General features: G+C 44.4%; 1 protein-coding gene across 1 annotated transcript; it reads left to right on the top strand.

Annotated features, from left to right (window-relative positions):
- The first annotated feature begins 322 nt into the window (after nt 1–322).
- Nucleotides 323–10,611, top strand: Apela (apelin receptor early endogenous ligand). The gene is made up of 3 exons (XM_028856305.2): nt 323–586; nt 1,767–1,856; nt 9,969–10,611. Exons 1-2 carry the CDS (start codon nt 511–513, stop codon nt 1,853–1,855), a joined length of 165 nt encoding a protein of 54 aa, XP_028712138.1. The 5' UTR covers nt 323–510; the 3' UTR covers nt 1,856; nt 9,969–10,611.
- The last annotated feature ends 7,627 nt before the right edge of the window (nt 10,612–18,238 follow it).

The following is an 18,238-nucleotide window of genomic DNA, read 5'->3' as shown; positions in this document are numbered from 1 at the left end:
GCATTCCTTCTGCAAGAGGACAAAAGAGAAACTTCCTGCCGTTTCCACTGGTTTCTGCATGTGGGACCAATATGGGCAATGCAAAGTTTAAACAGATGCAAATGGAGAGAGGAGGCAGGCCATGCCTCGTTTTACATTTTTCTTCATAAACAGATTGGAGTCACCCTCCTTGGAGCCTTTGCGGAGGAGCCTTCCCACTGAAGTTCCTGCATGCCTGAATGGTCCATTTCACCAATATTTGCTTATGGAAATAAAGGGGAGTGACCGGGAGAAGCGGGGCGGAATGGGGGAGGGGCCTGAGGCTTGGGAGCTCTGACCACAGCCCAGTGCGCCTGTAACCTTATCTGATGTGATCATTAACCTTTTCAGGAAAAAGCAGCCGGCAGCCCTCTGAGGTCTGTCTGTAGGATGCGGGGTGAGCTGGAAAGATACTGCGCAGACTATTTACAGACGATTCCTTTACTTGGAGAGCTATTGTTCACTTGTGTGTGAAAAGGGAAAAAAAAAAAAATGAGATTTCAGCATTATTTTTTGGTATTTTTTATTTTTGCAATGAGTCTTCTTTTTATCACCGAACAGAGGCCAGGTAGGTCTTTGAAACAATTGGCCTGGGTGACCTGTTTGTTTGCCTGTTTGTACTTCTAGGTCTTTAAGTGTGATGTTTATACTGAGAATGATTTAGGTACACCAGCAGTTAATGATACTGAGGGAAATATGTAGGCTTTCTGAACTATGTTAGTTATCTTGTGATGTTGGGGGTATACTCTTTGAGCATTTTTTCCTAAATAACTGCATTTTAAAATATTGATAAATAGTTTACAATTATTTTTCTAAGAAAATCATTCTCTAAACTATTGCATGCTGTCCTTACAAGTATAAAGAACGGAGAATGTTGGTCTGTTAGTAAACCTAGATGTTTAGGTAAGAGGCAAGATCCAAGTAAGTTTATTAAGTGAGCATGCATGTTGTTGATTGGAGGAGGGCAATGCGAATTGAGTTAATGCTGTGCCAAATCATGATGCAACAATGTGAGGTGATAAACTGGCCCTTTGGCTGCCGTCTCTGGCTATGTATCTACACAGGGCAGCTTTTGATGGTTATGGAGTTTATGAAGGAAAAAAAATGTAAAAGGTATGTATGCTCAAAGTGTTCTCATGTTTTTCAGGGACAGTGTCAGTTGTAAGTTTTCTGACACATAAGTTTCAACAGAAAGACGACAGTGGTCACACCCAAGGCTGTCACTGCAGACATGAAAAATGCTTCCTTGGCTAGATGAAAGATGGTGTGTCCTAGGCTGAAAAGTCAGGCGCTGCTTTTTAATTAGAACTCTGGTTGCCCCGAGGTTAATCAAATGAAGACACCTCCCCCAAGTCATTCCCTTTACATACATGAGGAAAAAAGTTACAAGTTAGCTTTTTTTTTTTAACTACCAATAGCAATGATTACTCAATCCAAAATACAAAAATTGGATTTCTAGTTTTTTAAAATACAGAATATCCTGGACAATGTTCTTGTTCAACAACTGCCGTGAATTGCCTAAGACGTCTAAGAACGCTGTGGAAGAAATATGTGCAGGCGATGTCACCACTGAGGTCTTACAGCTAATGTGGGGTGTTAGGAATGTACCCGTGTGCCTGTGCACCCCAGTCATTTGTGTACAGCTTAATCTCAGATGAACAAGTAACTCCAGCGCAGTTTGCTGTGAAGACGCTGCATGTTCTCCAGATACCATTTTTTTTAATTGTTCTTATTTCTCTTTTCTTCAGTTAATTTTCCCAAGAAAAGAAAAGTATACAGACACAACTGCTTCCGAAGGAGATGTGTTCCACTCCATTCCCGGGTGCCCTTCCCCTGAGGTATTTCCGGACAAATGGTTTTACCGTATGCAATTATACACCTTTAGTCCTAGTCTGTAATGGGATCATGACTTACAATGATGCGAAAGTTTAAGAGATGCGTCATGCACAGAAGAATGAAAGGACATGGCATTTGGAAATTGCTTTCATAGTTAAGGAAGAAAATGGAATAGATAACGGGAAGGTACTGTCGGTTGCTGAGTCTGAATGGTTATACGAGGCTAATCCATTATGTGTGTTTGCAAATGTTAACACTTTAGAGACAGTCAAGTACTGGGGGAATTTAATCATAAAAGTGTCATAAACATGTATTTTAAAAACATGGAAGCTCCAAGTGCAGGCCAGAACAAGCCCATTTCCTATTTGGATCAGTGTGGGCTTGAAAGCATTTGGATATTTTAACCCAATCCCTTAGCAATGACAGAGCAGCCTCAAGACTTCAAGCTTAATGTATAAAATCAACTTAATAGTATCAACAGCAAGACAGCTTTCCAGCCTCGTTCATAGAATTGGTCTTGATGGTTGTATCTTGAAGAATAAGTCCTGAGTCAAATTTTGCTCCATCCCTTTTGTGTTTTCACACTCACTAAGAGGCCAATGACTTTTCCAGCACACCTCCAGGAACGCTCAACTAGTCTCAAATGCTGCCCAAGTGTAAGTCATTTCACACAAAAAGAAAGAAAGAAAAAAGAAGGAAAGAAGGAAGGACAGAAGGGAGGAAGAAAGGAAGGAAGAATAATCTGACGTCCATTTGTAATTAATTTTAGCTTTTTCATTCATTTAAAGTACGTCTGAAGCAAAAAGAACTACTACAGAGGTAGCCCCAGCTGGTTAAGGCACACAGGCATTTGCCAAATTAGCTTATTCAGTTGGTTTGTAGACTGTAGCTTTTATGGGTCTATTCATTTGGTGTAAAGAATGGTTGCTATGTCTATTGTTTAATACGTGCTTTTCAAACCCAGTGAAAGCCTTAGAGAGGAAACGAAGAAAGAGCAAGTCAGTAATAAACATTTATCAGGGGAGGAGACAGAAAGCCAAGGTTTCCATGCACATATCTGTGACATATTACGCTTTACTATCAAAGTTATGAAAAGTATGTTTGGTAGAGGAACCTGGAAAATTACAGTAGGAGGCTCCTCCCAAGCTAGTGAGCAGTGATTGAAATGGGCTTCGGAAGGATTTAATATGTTAAAGTGTCCTTTGGTGTGTGTTGATCAGCCTCACCTTGAAAGACAGCAGTAAAATGTGTTTAAGGAGTGAAGGACTTGCAGATTTTCCCCAGCATTCCTCCATAAATAACAAAGACAAAGGGGGGCTTCTCCTAGTAGCCAAAGAATTCCTGTATGCACAAAGAAGATGCCCCGGAAAAAATACAAACACAAGTCCTTAGTAGGTCAGCCTTTATCTTGGCTTTCTGCACAAATGCCCTACTATAAAATCAGGGCAGTAAATAAGTAAGCTTGACTTGCCAAAGTTAAGGGAAAGTTTGACCCTGACTCCAAGTTTACAAACCACAGGGAAATTTGAATAAAACCAGTGTAAGCCTGCTAATAGCAAGGGCCTTTCTGAAAGAGGGCTGGTGGATCTATAGTCTGCTCATATTACAGCATCCATTTCCTCAGTGTTTACAGTAGCCCTACATCAAGTACACAAACGTCACCTGTTGGAATCCAGTAATTACTATAAGAGCCTATGTAAGATAAACATTACGATAACTTCCCAAGGTCCTGCTCAGCCAGTACTAATCGCAAGTCCCACCTTCGATTTGAGGACAATTCTGAGGGACCTAAGCTTTCACAATTCCTATGTATCTTCTAGCAAAAACACATTGACAGTTGGGTAAAGACAGCCTCCCTGGACAGGTAGTCCATACCGAATGGAAACGTCCCTTATTTCTTCACATTTTCTTCGTGCTTTAGATGAAATCACAGGTGGTCATTTGACTCGGGATCCAGGAAGAATGCAAAGGGGTTGATAAGGCAAACGAACTGACTCCAGTATGTTGCAGATTAACCCTTGGTGGCATGGAGACTTTTATCTGCTCTTGTAATAGAATGCCCATTATCTTTATTCTGTTGATCTTGTCAGCTCTACTGTGCTCCTTGCTGACCTCAGCATGACTGCTAGCCTTTGAAAGTGACTCAAGGAAATGTGCCATGTCCAGCACATTTCCTTGAGATATATTGTTTTTCCCGCAGAAGCACTTCAACATCACCTGCTGCTCTAAGTGAATTGGCCTGTAGGAAGACAAGAAAGGAGGTGCCAGGAAGTGTAAGCTTTGAGGAGAATGTGAGAGGATGGAGACAGGCAGGGAGCAAGATTCCATTGACTTCCTTCTTCCAACGTCTCTCCCTATCTCAGTGTCTTTACTGATAAACATCCACTCTGTAACCACGCGCCTTTATTACAGACTTTTCGGTGACGAGTGTAATACATGCTCGACGTATAAGATTTGTTTCTAAGAATATAAAGACTATCAAAAGCCAAAGCCCAACCCCTACCCTATGGCCCCCTTTCACTTCTCAGAGACAGTGGCTATGAAAAGATTTCTAAGTTGCTTTCTTGTCAGCCAGGTGTGGTGGCACACACCTCTAATCCTAGCACTTGGGAAGTAAGGTATGAGGACCAGGGCCAGCCTGGGCTACATGAAACCCAGCCTATTAAATAATTAAATAAATAGTTCTCATTAACCTTCCTTATTATTCAAAATGTGCTTCTAAGTCAACTGTGGTAGTCCACATATAGAATCCCAGTACTTGGACAATAGAGTAAGAAGATCAGGGCCAACCTGGCATACATGAGACTCTGCCTCAAAATAGATTTTAAAAAATAAGCAAAGAAATATAAAATATAATAAATTACTCTCCTCACCCTTAGCATTTAAAATACGCTTCTAAACCAGATGCGGTACTCCACAGCTACAAACCCAGCACTCATGAGGTGGAAGCGGGAAGATCTGAAGCCTGAGTTTCCTAAGATCCAACCTCAAAATAAGTGCTTTTCATCCTCTCTTTTCTCTTCTTCAAGTAAGCATGGTATTCTGCCAGGTGGGGTGGTGCATCCGTTTAATCCCAACACTGAAGCAGGAGAGGCAGCTGGATCTCTCTCTGTGTGGTCCAGGCCAGCCTGGTCTACAGAGTGAGACCCTTTTCAGGATAACAAAACAACAATAAAAACGGTGGGATTCTGACTCGCCTGACCAAGCCCCTGCCATCCCCCATCTGCGCTGGTCCCAATCTTCCTCACCCAGTTCTTCCTCTCGCATTTATCTGAAATCTAACTCCACCTTTGGCACGGAATCCCTTTCCAAATTGGTGTGTTCACTGTCCATCCATCACTCAGAAACTCTCCTGAGGTGGATCCCTTCCGCTCCAGTTAGGGCTTCTCTGGGAAGAGAATGCTTCTGCAATCCTCACATAGCAGCTGTGGGTCACACCTCCCATCCCTTTTAGTTTTCTTATCTTTGTGTGTGTGTGTTTGGGGGGGGGTGTCCAGGGGAGGGTGTGGTGTTGGGGAGTGGATGGAAGCCAGGGCCCTAAGCAATGTTAGGCAAACCTTCAACTGAGTTACAAGCCCACTTTGCTCCTTTGGCCCCCAGCATCTCTCCAGGAGCCAGACCTGTACTTGCTGAATGACGTGTCACCAAACTAAATCCCCAAGTCCTTTTTTTTTTTTAATTTCATTTTATTCATTTTGGTCTCATACAGAGACTGGAGAGATGGCTCAGAAGATGAGAGCATGTGTAGGTTTAAAACAACACAAAACAAGGTTTCAAGCAGTTCAGATTGGCTTTGAACTCCTCATCCTCCTGCTTGCTTCTCTCAAGTGCAAGATCCACCACCATCTCACAGAATTTTGTTGTTAGATTTTTAAAACAATTTATCACATTCTTCTTTGTTTCTTTAGATTTTTTTTAAAATCGGTATTAGGTTAGAAGCCCCTTGAAGACAAGATTTAGCACTTTGATCATGGGGTACAAACTTTTTCTGAATCTAATGGCCTGAGAGCTTCCCCAGGGTTCCTGTGTGCACTTTCAAATCTGTAGCATCTCCACACTGATTAGCATGGACTCAAATACAGAAATCAGGCTTTGTTGTTGTTGTTGTTGTTGTTTGAAACAGGTTCTCAAGACTCAGGCCTGGGTGAGCTGGCACTCACTGTGCAGACTAGGCTGGCCTTCAGCTCACAAAAACCTGCCTCTGCCCCCGAGTGCTGGATAATGGGCATGCGCCACCACACACAGCTGGAAAATGACTGATGTTACAGTCAGTCCAGTGCTCCCTGCTCAGAGAACATCCTTAACACACCTAATCCACGGTGGAAAACAAAAACATATGGAGATAGATAATTGTAACGCATGTTCATAATGTAATTGTCACTCTTTTGTATTTGCGTATAATTTATGTAGACACAAAAATATCTACCACTAAAGCAAATAATGAAAACTCTTCATGAGACATAGTCAGTCCCCTTGCCTACTTAATCCATCCAGTCTAACTATGTAGACCTAGCTTGCCTTAAACTCAGTGTTGCAGGATTACAGGCTTGGCCCACCATTTCTGGTTCATTGTTTTTCATTTTGCTTTGAGGTGTGTGTGTGTGTGTGTGTCTGGTTTCATACTTGATATATATCTGAGGATGGCCTTGAACTTCCGATTCTCCTGTCTCTATCTTCCCAGTGCTTGAGTCCACAAGTGCCAGGGTTTACAAGCCTTCACCACAGCACCTTTCTCTGTTTCTTTTCTTTGTTGCTCAACTGACCTTGAATTCCTGGGCTCAAGTGACGCTCCTGCCTCAACCTCAGGTGGTGGGTTCTGGACATCATGGGTGTGCATCATTGTACCCAGTGCCTAAGTGTCTTAGTCACTTTTTTAATTAGTCACCTATTGAAATCAGGTGGGCTGTGTTAGCACCTGGCACACAGGTATGGAATGTGATTGCAGCCAGAGAATTCCACAAAGTCAGTTTGACACACTTAAGTTGGTCTCTAATCTGTTGAGTTTGGCAAGCTGTTGTATTTCCCTGGTCCAGCTGCTGCTTTGCCCCCAAACAAGAACTGTTTCTTACTTTTCCTACTCCCTTCAAATTTCCAGTTCTTACATTTTTTAGATCTAGTTTTGCATCTTATATCACAGGGAAAAAAAAAAAAAAAAAAAAAACAAGTCATCAGATGGCCTTAATCCCACCCAGTTCCCTGCACCCTGATCATCCTCACCCTCTTTTTGGTGCTATGAAAGACACCTTCCCACAGGTGCCTGAGCCTCTTTTTCTCTGGGCTGGATGTGAGCAGGGAGGTTGAAGTACTAACAAGCCTACATCCTCCAAACACATGCGTCCGCACGCTTATGTGCCTCAGCATCTCATGACTGCTCGGCAGTCATCCTTTTCAGTTCATTCATTTGCAGCCTACTCTCATCTGTTTACATTCCCTGTAAATGGTTATCACTGGACCAGTGAGATGCTCAGCAGGTGAGACCCACAAGGAGGAAGGAGAGAACAGATTCTCTCAAGTTGTCCTCTAGCCTCTACCTATGTGCCCCCAAACATAGACAAAATGAAAAATTGTACCTGGCCATCGGTCCTCTTTCTTTCTAAATGAATTTGGTGTGTTTTCAATCTTGTGTTTGCTTGGTGTGTTGTTATGAATTTTGTTTCAGACAGGGTCTCCTTGCGTAGTTTTGGTTGGCCTGGAACTCACTAGGTTAGGCTGACTAGAAATTGCATCCATTCCACCTCTGTATTCAATATGGCTAGATTAGAGGCATGAAGTATGGAGCACCAAACTTCTAATTCTGATTTCACAGAAGAGTTTAGTCAATTGACTAGTCGATTAAAATCCCTTCCTGTTCGTCATGGCGGTGCCGTAGGCCTGTAATCCCAAATTTGGGAGGTAGAGACATGGAGTCCATAGTTCAAGGCCAGCGTTAGGTACATAAGGAGTTTGAGGCCAGCCTGGGCTACAAAAGATATATCTAAGAGAGAGAGAGAGAGAGAGAGAGAGAGAGAGAGAGAGAGAGAGAGAGAGAGAGAGAGAGAGAGAGCAGGGAAGGAGGGAAAGAGGGTAAAGACAGGCCCTGTGTTATATACTTGTAATCCAGCTCTCAGGAAGCAGAGGCAGGCTGATCTCTGTGACTTTTGAGGCCAGCTTGGTCTACATAGAGAGTTCAAGGCCTGTCTCAAAACAACGACAAACAAACCTAACCCAGATGTGGTAATTCTTACTCCAGAGGCTAAGACGGGATTGGGAGTTTGAGGCCAGCCTAGGCTACATAGTGAACTAGTGAGGCTCAGTCTGAGAGAAACAAAGACAAAGCCCTTTCCCAGGTTCCAGGACAAAACACCTCCTCATCTAATCTGGTCCTCTGGTCCCTGAGCGAGGCATTCTACCTTGCAAGCTGGAGTGTATCCGTACACTCTCTGCCCTTGAGACGGCTCAGTGGGTAAAGACGTGTGCCGCCGGACCTGACGGCCAGAGTTCAGTCCTGAACAGGGTCCTACAGGTCATCCTCTGACTCTCACACATGTGTACATACCCACTATAAATTCATAAATAAATGATAAATGCAACTTTTTTAAAAACAAAAGATAGCCATAGACCATTTTGTCTAGTGAATAGAATACTCAAAATGAACCTTTTTAGGGGTGGAGAATCTGCTCCTCAGGGGTGAGAACAGTTGCTGCTGTTGCCAGACCCCAGTTCCTTGCCCAGCGTCTGCATCTTGTGGTCCACAACCCTCGGTAACTCAAGCTCCAGGGCATCTGAAGTCTTCCGGCTTCCCCAGACACTAGATCACTCACACACACACACACACACACACTTTTAAAACTGAGTGTGTGTGTGTGTGTGTATGTATAATGTTGTGTATGTGTTTGTGTATGCGGGTGCACAAGCACATTCCGACGTGGACATGTGGAGGTTAGAGAAGGACCTTGAGTGTCATCTTCAGGAACACTGTCCATCTCCTTTGAGTTGGCAATTGGCTGGCAGAAGCCCCTGGGATCCTCCTGTCCCCGCTTCCTCAGGGCTGGGATTATAAGTGTCCGCCACCCTACCCAGTGGTTCTCACATGGTATGGGGACAACCACGGGACGAATGAGCAGCCTGTTGCTGGAGACTGTGAGGAGGGAGAGAGGGCGTGCTTGACATGAAAGTCAGAAGCTAAAACAGGGAAGCGGACTCTTGGTCCAGCATCGCCTTCTTGGAATCATAGGAGTCCTTCATTATAGATCCCTCCTGGGAATTAAAGGCGTGGGCCACGGGACCAGGCTCACGACTCAGAAGAGAAAGGAAGAGAAGTAAAAAAAAAAAAAAAATTAGATTTGAGGCCTTTGCCTCAGGCTCAGTCCACCCTCTGCTCTGGGGAGCACCCCACCCCGGCTCAGTCCACTCTCCGCTCTGGGGAGCACCCCACCCCGGGCTCTCAGTCCACTCTCTGCTCTGGGGAGCACCTCGCCTCCGGGCTCAGTCTACCCTCCGCTCTGGGGAGCACCCCACCCCCGGCTCAGTCCACCCTCTGCTCTGGGGAGCACCCCCCCGGCTCAGTCCACCCTCTGCTCTGGGGAGCACCCCAGCCCCGGCTCAGTCCACCCTCTGCTCTGGGGAGCACCTTCGGCTCAGTCTACTCTCTGCTCTGGGGAGCACCCTCGGCTCAGTCCACCCTCTGCTCTGGGGAGCACCCTCGGCTCAGTCCACCCTCTGCTCTGGGAGCACCCCACCCCCGGCTCAGTCCACCCTCTGCTCTGGGGAGCACCCTCACCCTTCTACTTTTTCACCTCCTCCCTCCGTGAAATCAACTTTGATGATCGCTTGCTAACTTAACACCTGAAGGGGCCGAGGAGATGGCTCAGGAGTTAAGAGGACGGCTTGTTCTTGAGGGGACCAGAGCTGGCTCCTAGCCACCTGCAACCTCCCTCCCAGGGGATGTAATGCCCGTTCTGGCTCCACAGGCACTGCACACATGTGCACACACATACATGCTGGCAGAGCACCTACACACGTAAAATACAAAAGAAGTTAAAAATAGCTTAAGAAAATAAGTAAAAGTTAAGCACAGGGAAAGGACCGTGTTGACCAGACATTCTTACTATACTGCCTTTCTTTCTCCCAAATAGAAAACTCTGATTCCATTGGTTCCACCAGAAGAGAGCGAAAGCAAAGATGTCCACCTATCCCAAAACCACCTCAGCATGGCGACAGTGTGGCAGCTCGGGTGCTCCTGCGCAAACGGATGTTGTTGCCAAGTACCTCGGATGGCTTCTAGGCTCTTGAGATGGTTCCTCCTGGATTTTCTTTGACAAGAAAGTAATATAAATGGAAAACAGACTAGGTTGAAGCACACTCACTTGTCCGTATAACAATCTCTCATCTTCTTCTACACATTATTTTATGGGCATATATTCATTATACAGTGATGACATTTATTTTATCGGCATATATTCATTATACAGTGATGGGTTTCATAAAGATATTTACATACAAGTATGTCATGTACGTTGACCATATTTACACATGTACATCATGCACGTTGACTGTATTTACACATGTACATCATGTATGTTGACTATATTTACACGTATGTACATTATATGTATCGACTATGTTTGCACACGTGTACCCTCCCCTTTCTCTCCCTTCACCCCCCTTTTCATTCGCCCAATTTTGTTTCTGCTTTAATGGCGTGTACACGTCAGTGATTTTATTGCACATTATTCTTCTTACATGGATTAAAAAGAAAACCACTTCTCTAATATTATACTTATGTGTTTATGGAGTGTGGATGGGCGCCTCCGTGTGGTGGTATTGTGTGGGGCTCAGAGGACAACTTCCAAAAGCCAGTTTCCTTCTCCCCTGTGGGGCCTGGGGATCAAAGTAAAGTTGTCAGCCTTGGCCACAGCTCCTTCACCTGCTAAGCCGTCTCACTGGCTCAAGAAAACTACTTTTTGAAAAAAAAAAAAGTGTAGTAGCAGGGGTTTTTGTTTGTTTGGTTTGGTTTTTAAGATTTATTTATTATGTATACAGTATTCTGTCTGCATGTATGCCTGCAGGCCAGAAGAGGGCACCAGAACTCATTACGATGGTTGTGAGCCACCATGTGGTTGAATTAGATCTGGGGAGAGTGCTCTATCTGAGACTCTAGATAATTATATGATAGTGCTGCAGCCAGATCTCATACAGATGGTTGTGAGCACGATGTGGTTGCTGGGAATTGAACTCAGGACCTCTGGAGGAGCAGCCAGTGCTCTTAACTGATCCATCTCTCCAGCCCCCCAGAAAACTACTTTTTTAAGGATGTAGCTCCATTAGTAGAGAGCATGCCTATTGTGAATAAAGCCCTAGTTTGATTACCAACACTGAATAAAATGAAAAATGATGCAAAACACCTACCATCCAAACACTGGTATGTGTATGGTCCATACATGCCATCAGACTCATGTGGAGCAGGAGAGGCAGGAGGATCCAAAGTTCAAGGTTACTTCAGGCTACACTGTTTGAAGACATCCTGTGCTACAGAAGACCTGTTTCAAGGAAATACCACTGGAAGTTTGGCTAAGTGTGGTGGCACATACTTTTAATCCTAGCTCTGTGGAGGTTGAGGCAGGAGACTCAGGAACTTAAGACCTGCCTGGGCTACAGCAGATCCTGTCTTAATCAATCCATCCATCCATCCATTAATCAATAGAAAGTTGGGCATGGTGGCATACTCCTTTAATCCCAAAACTCAGGAGGCAGAGGAAGGTGATCTCTTGAGTTCGAAGTCACCCTGGTCTACAGAGTGAGTTCCAGAATAGCTAAGGCTACACAGAGAAACGATGTTTCAAAAAAACAAAAATAAAAAAGATAGAAAGAGCTGGGTGGCGGTGGTGGCACATGCCTTTGATCCCAGCACTCAGGAGACAGAGGCTGAAGTATCTCTGTGAGTTCAAAGCCAGCCTGGTCTAGAAACCCTGTCTTGAAAAACCAAAACAAAACAAACTACCAAAACAGAAAGGAGCAGAAGATTAACTGCATTGATTAGCTTTTCAGAGTAAAGAGAAAATACTTGATTCATCAATTCTATTGAAATTAAGGGGAAAGACTGTTAATTGCTACTGTTGTATGTTGTTTTAATTTAAGGCTTATAAAAGTATGTTTTTATGAGCAATATCCATTTAAGGTTATAAAAGCAAATGTAAAATACCATTTATTTCAAAATGAAAATGTTCATTCCTTTCTCAATCTTTCATGTAATTTATAGAGGGCAAATATAATTGAAATGCATTGTATGCATGTATGAAACTCAAAGAATAGCTTTCTTTTCTCAAAGAAGTAAGTGAATTTTTAAGCATTTGATATTGAATATGTTTGTTTTGTGTGTATTCGTGGGTATGTGTATGATCCACACATGTCACCACTCATGTAGAAGTTGAAGAACTTTCCAGAGTGTATTCTTTCCTTCCACTATGTGCTTGGAGGTAAGCATTTTTTTTTTCTCAGCTATTGTACCAGAGACAGGCTTTCTCTGTGTAGCCCTGGCTGGCCTGGAACTCACTCTGGAGATAAGGCTGGCCTCAAACTCAGAGATCTGCCTGCCACTGTCTCCCAGTGCTGGGATTAAAGGTGTGCACCACCACTGACTGGCCATCCTTAATTATTAAAAAGTTATTACATAAAGAATTTGTCTCATGTCTTCAGGATGTGCTGAAGAAGCAGAGGCAGGAGGATTGTGAGTCTAAAGCAAAGCCAACCTGGGCTACACCTACAGTAAAGATACATTGTTTTCATGTATGAGTTGTCAAAGAATAAATAAAAGATATTCTATTTTTAAAAAAAGAATTCGACCATCCTCAACACTACCAGAAAAAATATGAAAATAGCAAATCTAGCACTATTATGGGTTTTAATCTTGCTATCAGATTATTAGCAGACTTTTGGGGCTGGGTGTGGTGGCTCATGCCTGTAATCCCAGAGCTTGAAAAGTTGAGGCAGGAGGATTGTCATGAAGTTAGCTTGGACAACATAAAAAGTTCTAGCCCTATTGGAGCTACAGATAAGACCTTGCCTCAAGATAGATAGATAGATAGATAGATAGATAGATAGATAGATAGATAGATAGATAAACAGACATACAGGTAGGCAGGTAGGCAGGCAGGCAGATAGAACCAAACACTGTCCACCAAGGCCAGAAGAGGACATCAGATGCCCTGGAGTTGGAGTTACAGGTGGTTGTAAACCATCTAATATGGAGTGCTAGAAGCCAAGCTCCAGTCCTCTGCAAGAATGGTAGAAATGCACATAAACCAAAACAGAAATGGTTGAAATTCTTCAGATTTGCTGAAGTCTTTAATAAAGTGAGTTTTGGAAAACGAACAAGTAAAACCTTCTAAACTCATAATTTAAAAAAGAAGCAAGATCTTTCCCTTGTAAGCGATTAAGATGCTCTTGTAGCTAGCTGGGCCTGGGAACATTCCTGTTGCTCTCATCACTTGGGAGGCTGGGCAGGAGGACTGATGCAAGTCCAAGGCAAGCCTAGGATACATAATGAGTTCATGGCTAGCCTGGGATGCATGGTGAAACCCTGGTGAGAAAAGAGGAATGTAGGAAGGAGGGGGAGGAGAGAGAGGGAGAGAGGGAAGGAGGGAGAGGGAAGGAAGGGGAAGGAAGGAGGGAAGGAGGGGGAGGGAAAAGGGATGGAGGGACGGAGAAGGGGGGGGAGAAAGGATCTTAACAAAGTTCAAACCAGATAGAACAGGGCAGGCTTGGACGTGAGCTCCTGGAAACCTGGTGCTAATGGCAGGGCTAAACCACCACTACAGCATGAAGTACATGGACATAACTCTTCATGCTGCCTCACAGACATCTGTTTTACACTACATGTCAAAATCTGCCATGTGTCCTTGCAAGGAGACGAAGTGTAAATCCGCTACAATCAGGTAGATCAGTGACGAAAGCAAGGTTACAGAGCATCAGAGAGTTACAGGCATGAAAAGTATCTCTTGACTGAGAAGCTACTTCATTTTTGATCTACTTTGCAGTGAAGGAGTAAGGTTGAAAGCCAGACTGCTGCAGGCCTATGCTGGGAAGGAAGAAGGAAGGGAGGAGGGGGGGGGGGGGGGGGGGGGGGGGGGGAGGGAGGGAGGGAGGAAGGAAGGAAGGAAGGAAGGAAGGGCTGGTTACAAGAAGCAATTGGCCCAGAGGCTGGCGATTTCTCTCCATTAGCAGAGTGCTTATCCAGCATGTACACACTCTGGGTTAAATAGACCCCCAGTAACACATAAACAAGGCTTGACGGCACATGCCAAATGCCTTAGCATTTGGGAGGTAGAGCTAGGAGGCTCAGAAACAAATCCAGCCTGGGCTACATGAGATCTTTTCTCAGAAAAAGGATAAGAACAAGTGGTCCAGGAGAATACATTAATGCCTAACAACCAACTCTTAAGTTAATGAACATTCACCATATACACATCCCGTTGCAGTTCCTGAAAAGCATGGTCAGCTTTTCTGTATTCATTGTCCTGATGATGGGGCTTTATCTGAAGTAATTTTTTTAAACTTAAGAAAAATTGCACTTATTTATTTTTGTGTGTATGTGTATGTTTGTGGGCATGCACAAACCACAGCACACACAAGGAGGTCTTAAGCCTCAGGCTTTTCTTTCAGGCCAGCCAGGGCTATATAGTGAGACCCTGTCCCCTGTGGAGTGACTTGTGAAGCACTTGCTGCCAAGTCCCCAGGACACACATGGTGGAAGGGCGGGTGGAGAGAAGTGACTGCTACAAGTCGTACTCTGACTTCCACACCCACATCATGCATGCCCACACGCTTACACATACATGAAGAACTAGGACTTTATCAATACCATTGTTTCTCTAGTTCACACTGCCTTCTGTCTAACTGCTCACTGCCCACTCCTTCTTGGAGCTTTTATTTACTTTACTTTATTTTATTGGTTTTTTGAGACAGAGGGTGCTCTATGTAGCCTTGGCTGTCCAAGAACTCACTATATAGACCAGGCTGTCCTTGAACTCACAGATATCCACCTGCTTCTGCCTCCCCTTCTTAGAGCTTTTAAAGATATTGAAAGATTGCTTTCAGCTCTTCCCAGTTATCCTTTCAAGAGTCAAATATTTCCAGGTATGATGGTAAGTGCCTTTAATCCCAGCACTCAGGAGGCAGAGGCAGACAGATCTCTGAGTTCAAGGCCAACATGATACACAAATAAAGTTCTAAGACACTGATGGGTACACAGTGAGAACTTGTCTCAAAAAGAAAAAAAAATCCCAAAACAAATATTACACTGGGTTTTTTTTAATTAACAATTTATTTTATTTCATGTGTATATGTGGTTTGCCTGAATATATAACTATACCATTTGTCTTCCTGGTACTCTTGGAAGCCAGAGGGGGCATCAGGTCCCTGGAACTGGAGTTATGGATAGTGTGAGCCACTACATGGGTGATGGGAACCCAATGTAAATCCTCTGCAAGTGCAAGTGCTCAACCGCTGAGCCATCTTCTCTCCAACCCCAACATTATACCGTATTTAAATTATTTCACTGTCTTTCCCTTCCACTTGATAAAAAAAATAAATAAATAAAATGTCCTGAAGAGCCTCAAGCATTGACTTGTCCATCTCCCAATCTTCACATTTCCTATGTGGGGCATGTCCCTACTTCCTGATAGTGCCGCCAAAGAACCTCTTTCAGCCCTTTGGGAACTAAATTATTTGAAGCCAAGAGGCTTTTTAAGGCTCTAACTCTGCCTTGAAAACTGCTACCCTCAAACTTCTCCAACCGTTTCATAACCATCCTTCAACCCTGAGGAATTTGAATCGTGGAATGGGTCAAGATTCCACAAAGGAGTAGAACGCCCCGCAAGGCTGGCCCGTTGAGATGGAAACTGACCCACTGAGGTACCGGTTCCTGTTCCACACCTTACCTTTGCACTCCAGGCTGTGTGAAACAGCTTTGCTGCCGGACTCTCCTTCTCATGCTGGGAGAATGGTGTTTGGCTGTTTTGGTTTGACCATCTGGGTTTTCTTTGGCTGTTACATCTAGTTATGTCAAGGCCATAGATAGGCAAGCCAGGGTTGGCACGATGCAGCTGAGCCCAATCACCTTTCTCTTGGGCTTCTTTTTCTTTCTCATCACCTGCTTCACCTACTTGAGGAAACTGTCTCAGCTAGATATGCGGCGCTAACGTCTTGGCAAGAGACTTCAGCTTGTTTAGACCCTTCCATGGCATGGCGACATTCACCGGGCATTTCTTCTCGACCCATCTCATCTATGTGGTCAAAATGAACAGCTCCGTGTTTTATGAAAGGTCTAGAGGACATCTTTCCCTTTGTGCTTGCCTTCTTTTTGAACTAATGAAAACGTCCGTTCTAGACCAAAGGAAGTTTCTAGATCAGCCGGCAGCCTTACTGTGGTCCTCTGGCTGTCCTCAAAAACAAAAATACTGCAGCAAGACCAAGAGAAGGTCGCCAGGAGGAATTAAATGATTGCTGCGTTGGCTTGGCCAATCAGGGCCATCACCTGCGGCTCTTCAGGAACATAGCCAGCTGAGGGGTGTCAGGCATGCGCAGTACCAATCCCTGTCTACTTCTAGTGGAGCCATCGATCACAGTGAAACAGGACCAGCCCCAAGTGTGGAGGGAAGGTCCTTGGTCTGTTTTGTGCAGCTCCCTGTGCGTCCTGCAGTGTCTGGTGCAAGCTGCAGAACTCGGCATCTCCAGCAGGTAAAATGAGAGTGCTGCATCTGGGACGCGTGACTGAGAATCTGTGATTGGGCTGAGATGAACTGTTTTTCACACAAATTATTATTTTAGACAGTTGTGGTTTGAATGTGAGTGTCGCCCAAAGGCTCCTGTGTTTGGACTCTTGGTGTGCCTGGTGATGCTATTGGGGAAGGTGGAGTCCCAGTGGAGGATTGGGTCACCGGGGGCAGGTCCTGAGGATGTGTAGGCTCCAACTCATTTTCTGTTTCATGTTCACTCTGCTTTCGTTGATTTGTCCGGGGAGAAGGGTACGTGAAGGTCAGAGGACAACTTGTGGAAGTTGGTTCTTACCTTCCATCTTTTTGCTGTTTTTGTTTTGAGGCCAGGTTGGCTGCCCTGAAACTCATATTGTAGTCCAGGTGGGCCTCAGATCCACATATATCAGCCTGCCTCTGCCCCATGTGCGGGGATTTTAGGCATGCACCACCACGCCTGGCTGCTTCCACCTTTTTTTTTTTTTTTTTTTTTTTTTTTTTTTTTTTTTTTTAGAGACAGGGTTTCTTTGTGTAGTCCCGGCTGTCCTGGAACTCACTTTGTAGACCAAGCTGGCCTCGAACTCAGAGATTCGACTGCCTCTGCCTCCCTAGTGCTGGGATTAAAAATGGCCACCACACCCGGCTCTGCCTTCCACCTTTAAAAAAGTTATATTTATTGATGTATATGTATATGTGTGTGGGTGTGTGTATGCCATGGCGCAGGTGTGGAGGTCAAAGGACAACTTGCAGGTGTCAATCTTCTCACCTCGTTGGTCTCAGGGATTAAACTCAGGTTGTCGGGTTGACATCAAGTGTTTTAACCTGCTAAACTGGCTTGCCAGCTCGCCACCTTGGTTGCTTGCCTTTTCTTGTTCCGTTTATGTGGGTAAGTATTTTGCCCACTTGTGTGTATATATTTGCACCACGTGCATACCTGGTGCCTGCAGAGGCCAGAAGACAGGGTTGGATTCCCTAGAACTGGGGTGATGGACTTTTTTTCCCCTGCCGTATAAATCCTGGGGCTGAAACCTCTGCAAGAGCCAGCAGCGGTAAGTGCTCTTAACTGTTGAGCCATCTCTCCAGCCTCCCCACCCCCACACCACCCACACCTTGTTTTTTTCAGGCAGGGTCTCTTGTTTCTGCTGCTGCCCAATGTACTCCAGGTTTTCCTACGCAAACTCTGGCCAAACCAGTTTCCACCTTCCAGCTCACTGAGAGGTGGGATTGTGAAGGGCAAGCCACTCCATCCGGCTGCTGTATGTGTTCTAGGGACTAAATCAGGTGGTCAGGATGCAGTACAGGCTCTTTCACCCACGGAGCCATCTCTCCAATCTGATTGGCATTTTCATTTATTTTTTAATGATTTCTTTCTTTTTTTTAATGTTTCAAATTCTTATTCTTTTTTTTTTTTAAGATCTATTTATTTATTATGTATCCTAGGCCAGAAGAGGGCGCCAGATCTCATTACAGATGGTTGTGAGCCACCATGTGGTTGCTGGGAATTGAACTCAGGACCTCTGGAAGAGCAGTCAGTGCTCTTAACCGCTGAGCCAGCTCTCCAGCCCCAAATTCTTATTCTTTTTTTCCTTTTCTTATTCATTTATTTTTTTTTTTTCATTTTATATACAAACCACGGTTTCCCCTCCTGCCCCTTC

Source organism: Peromyscus leucopus, chromosome 17 (assembly GCF_004664715.2).
Source record: "Peromyscus leucopus breed LL Stock chromosome 17, UCI_PerLeu_2.1, whole genome shotgun sequence".
Taxonomy (NCBI): domain Eukaryota; kingdom Metazoa; phylum Chordata; class Mammalia; order Rodentia; family Cricetidae; genus Peromyscus; species Peromyscus leucopus.
Note: the sequence above shows the minus strand (reverse complement) of the source record. Positions and strands in the feature narration are given on the sequence as shown.

Bases quoted from the DNA above. Each gene is read 5' to 3' on its own strand.
- Apela (XM_028856305.2), top strand. From the start codon at position 511: ATGAGATTTCAGCATTATTTTTTGGTATTTTTTATTTTTGCAATGAGT. The intron at 587-1,766 runs GTAGGTCTTTGA...TCTTTTCTTCAG, and splicing joins TATCACCGAACAGAGGCCAG to TTAATTTTCCCAAGAAAAGA.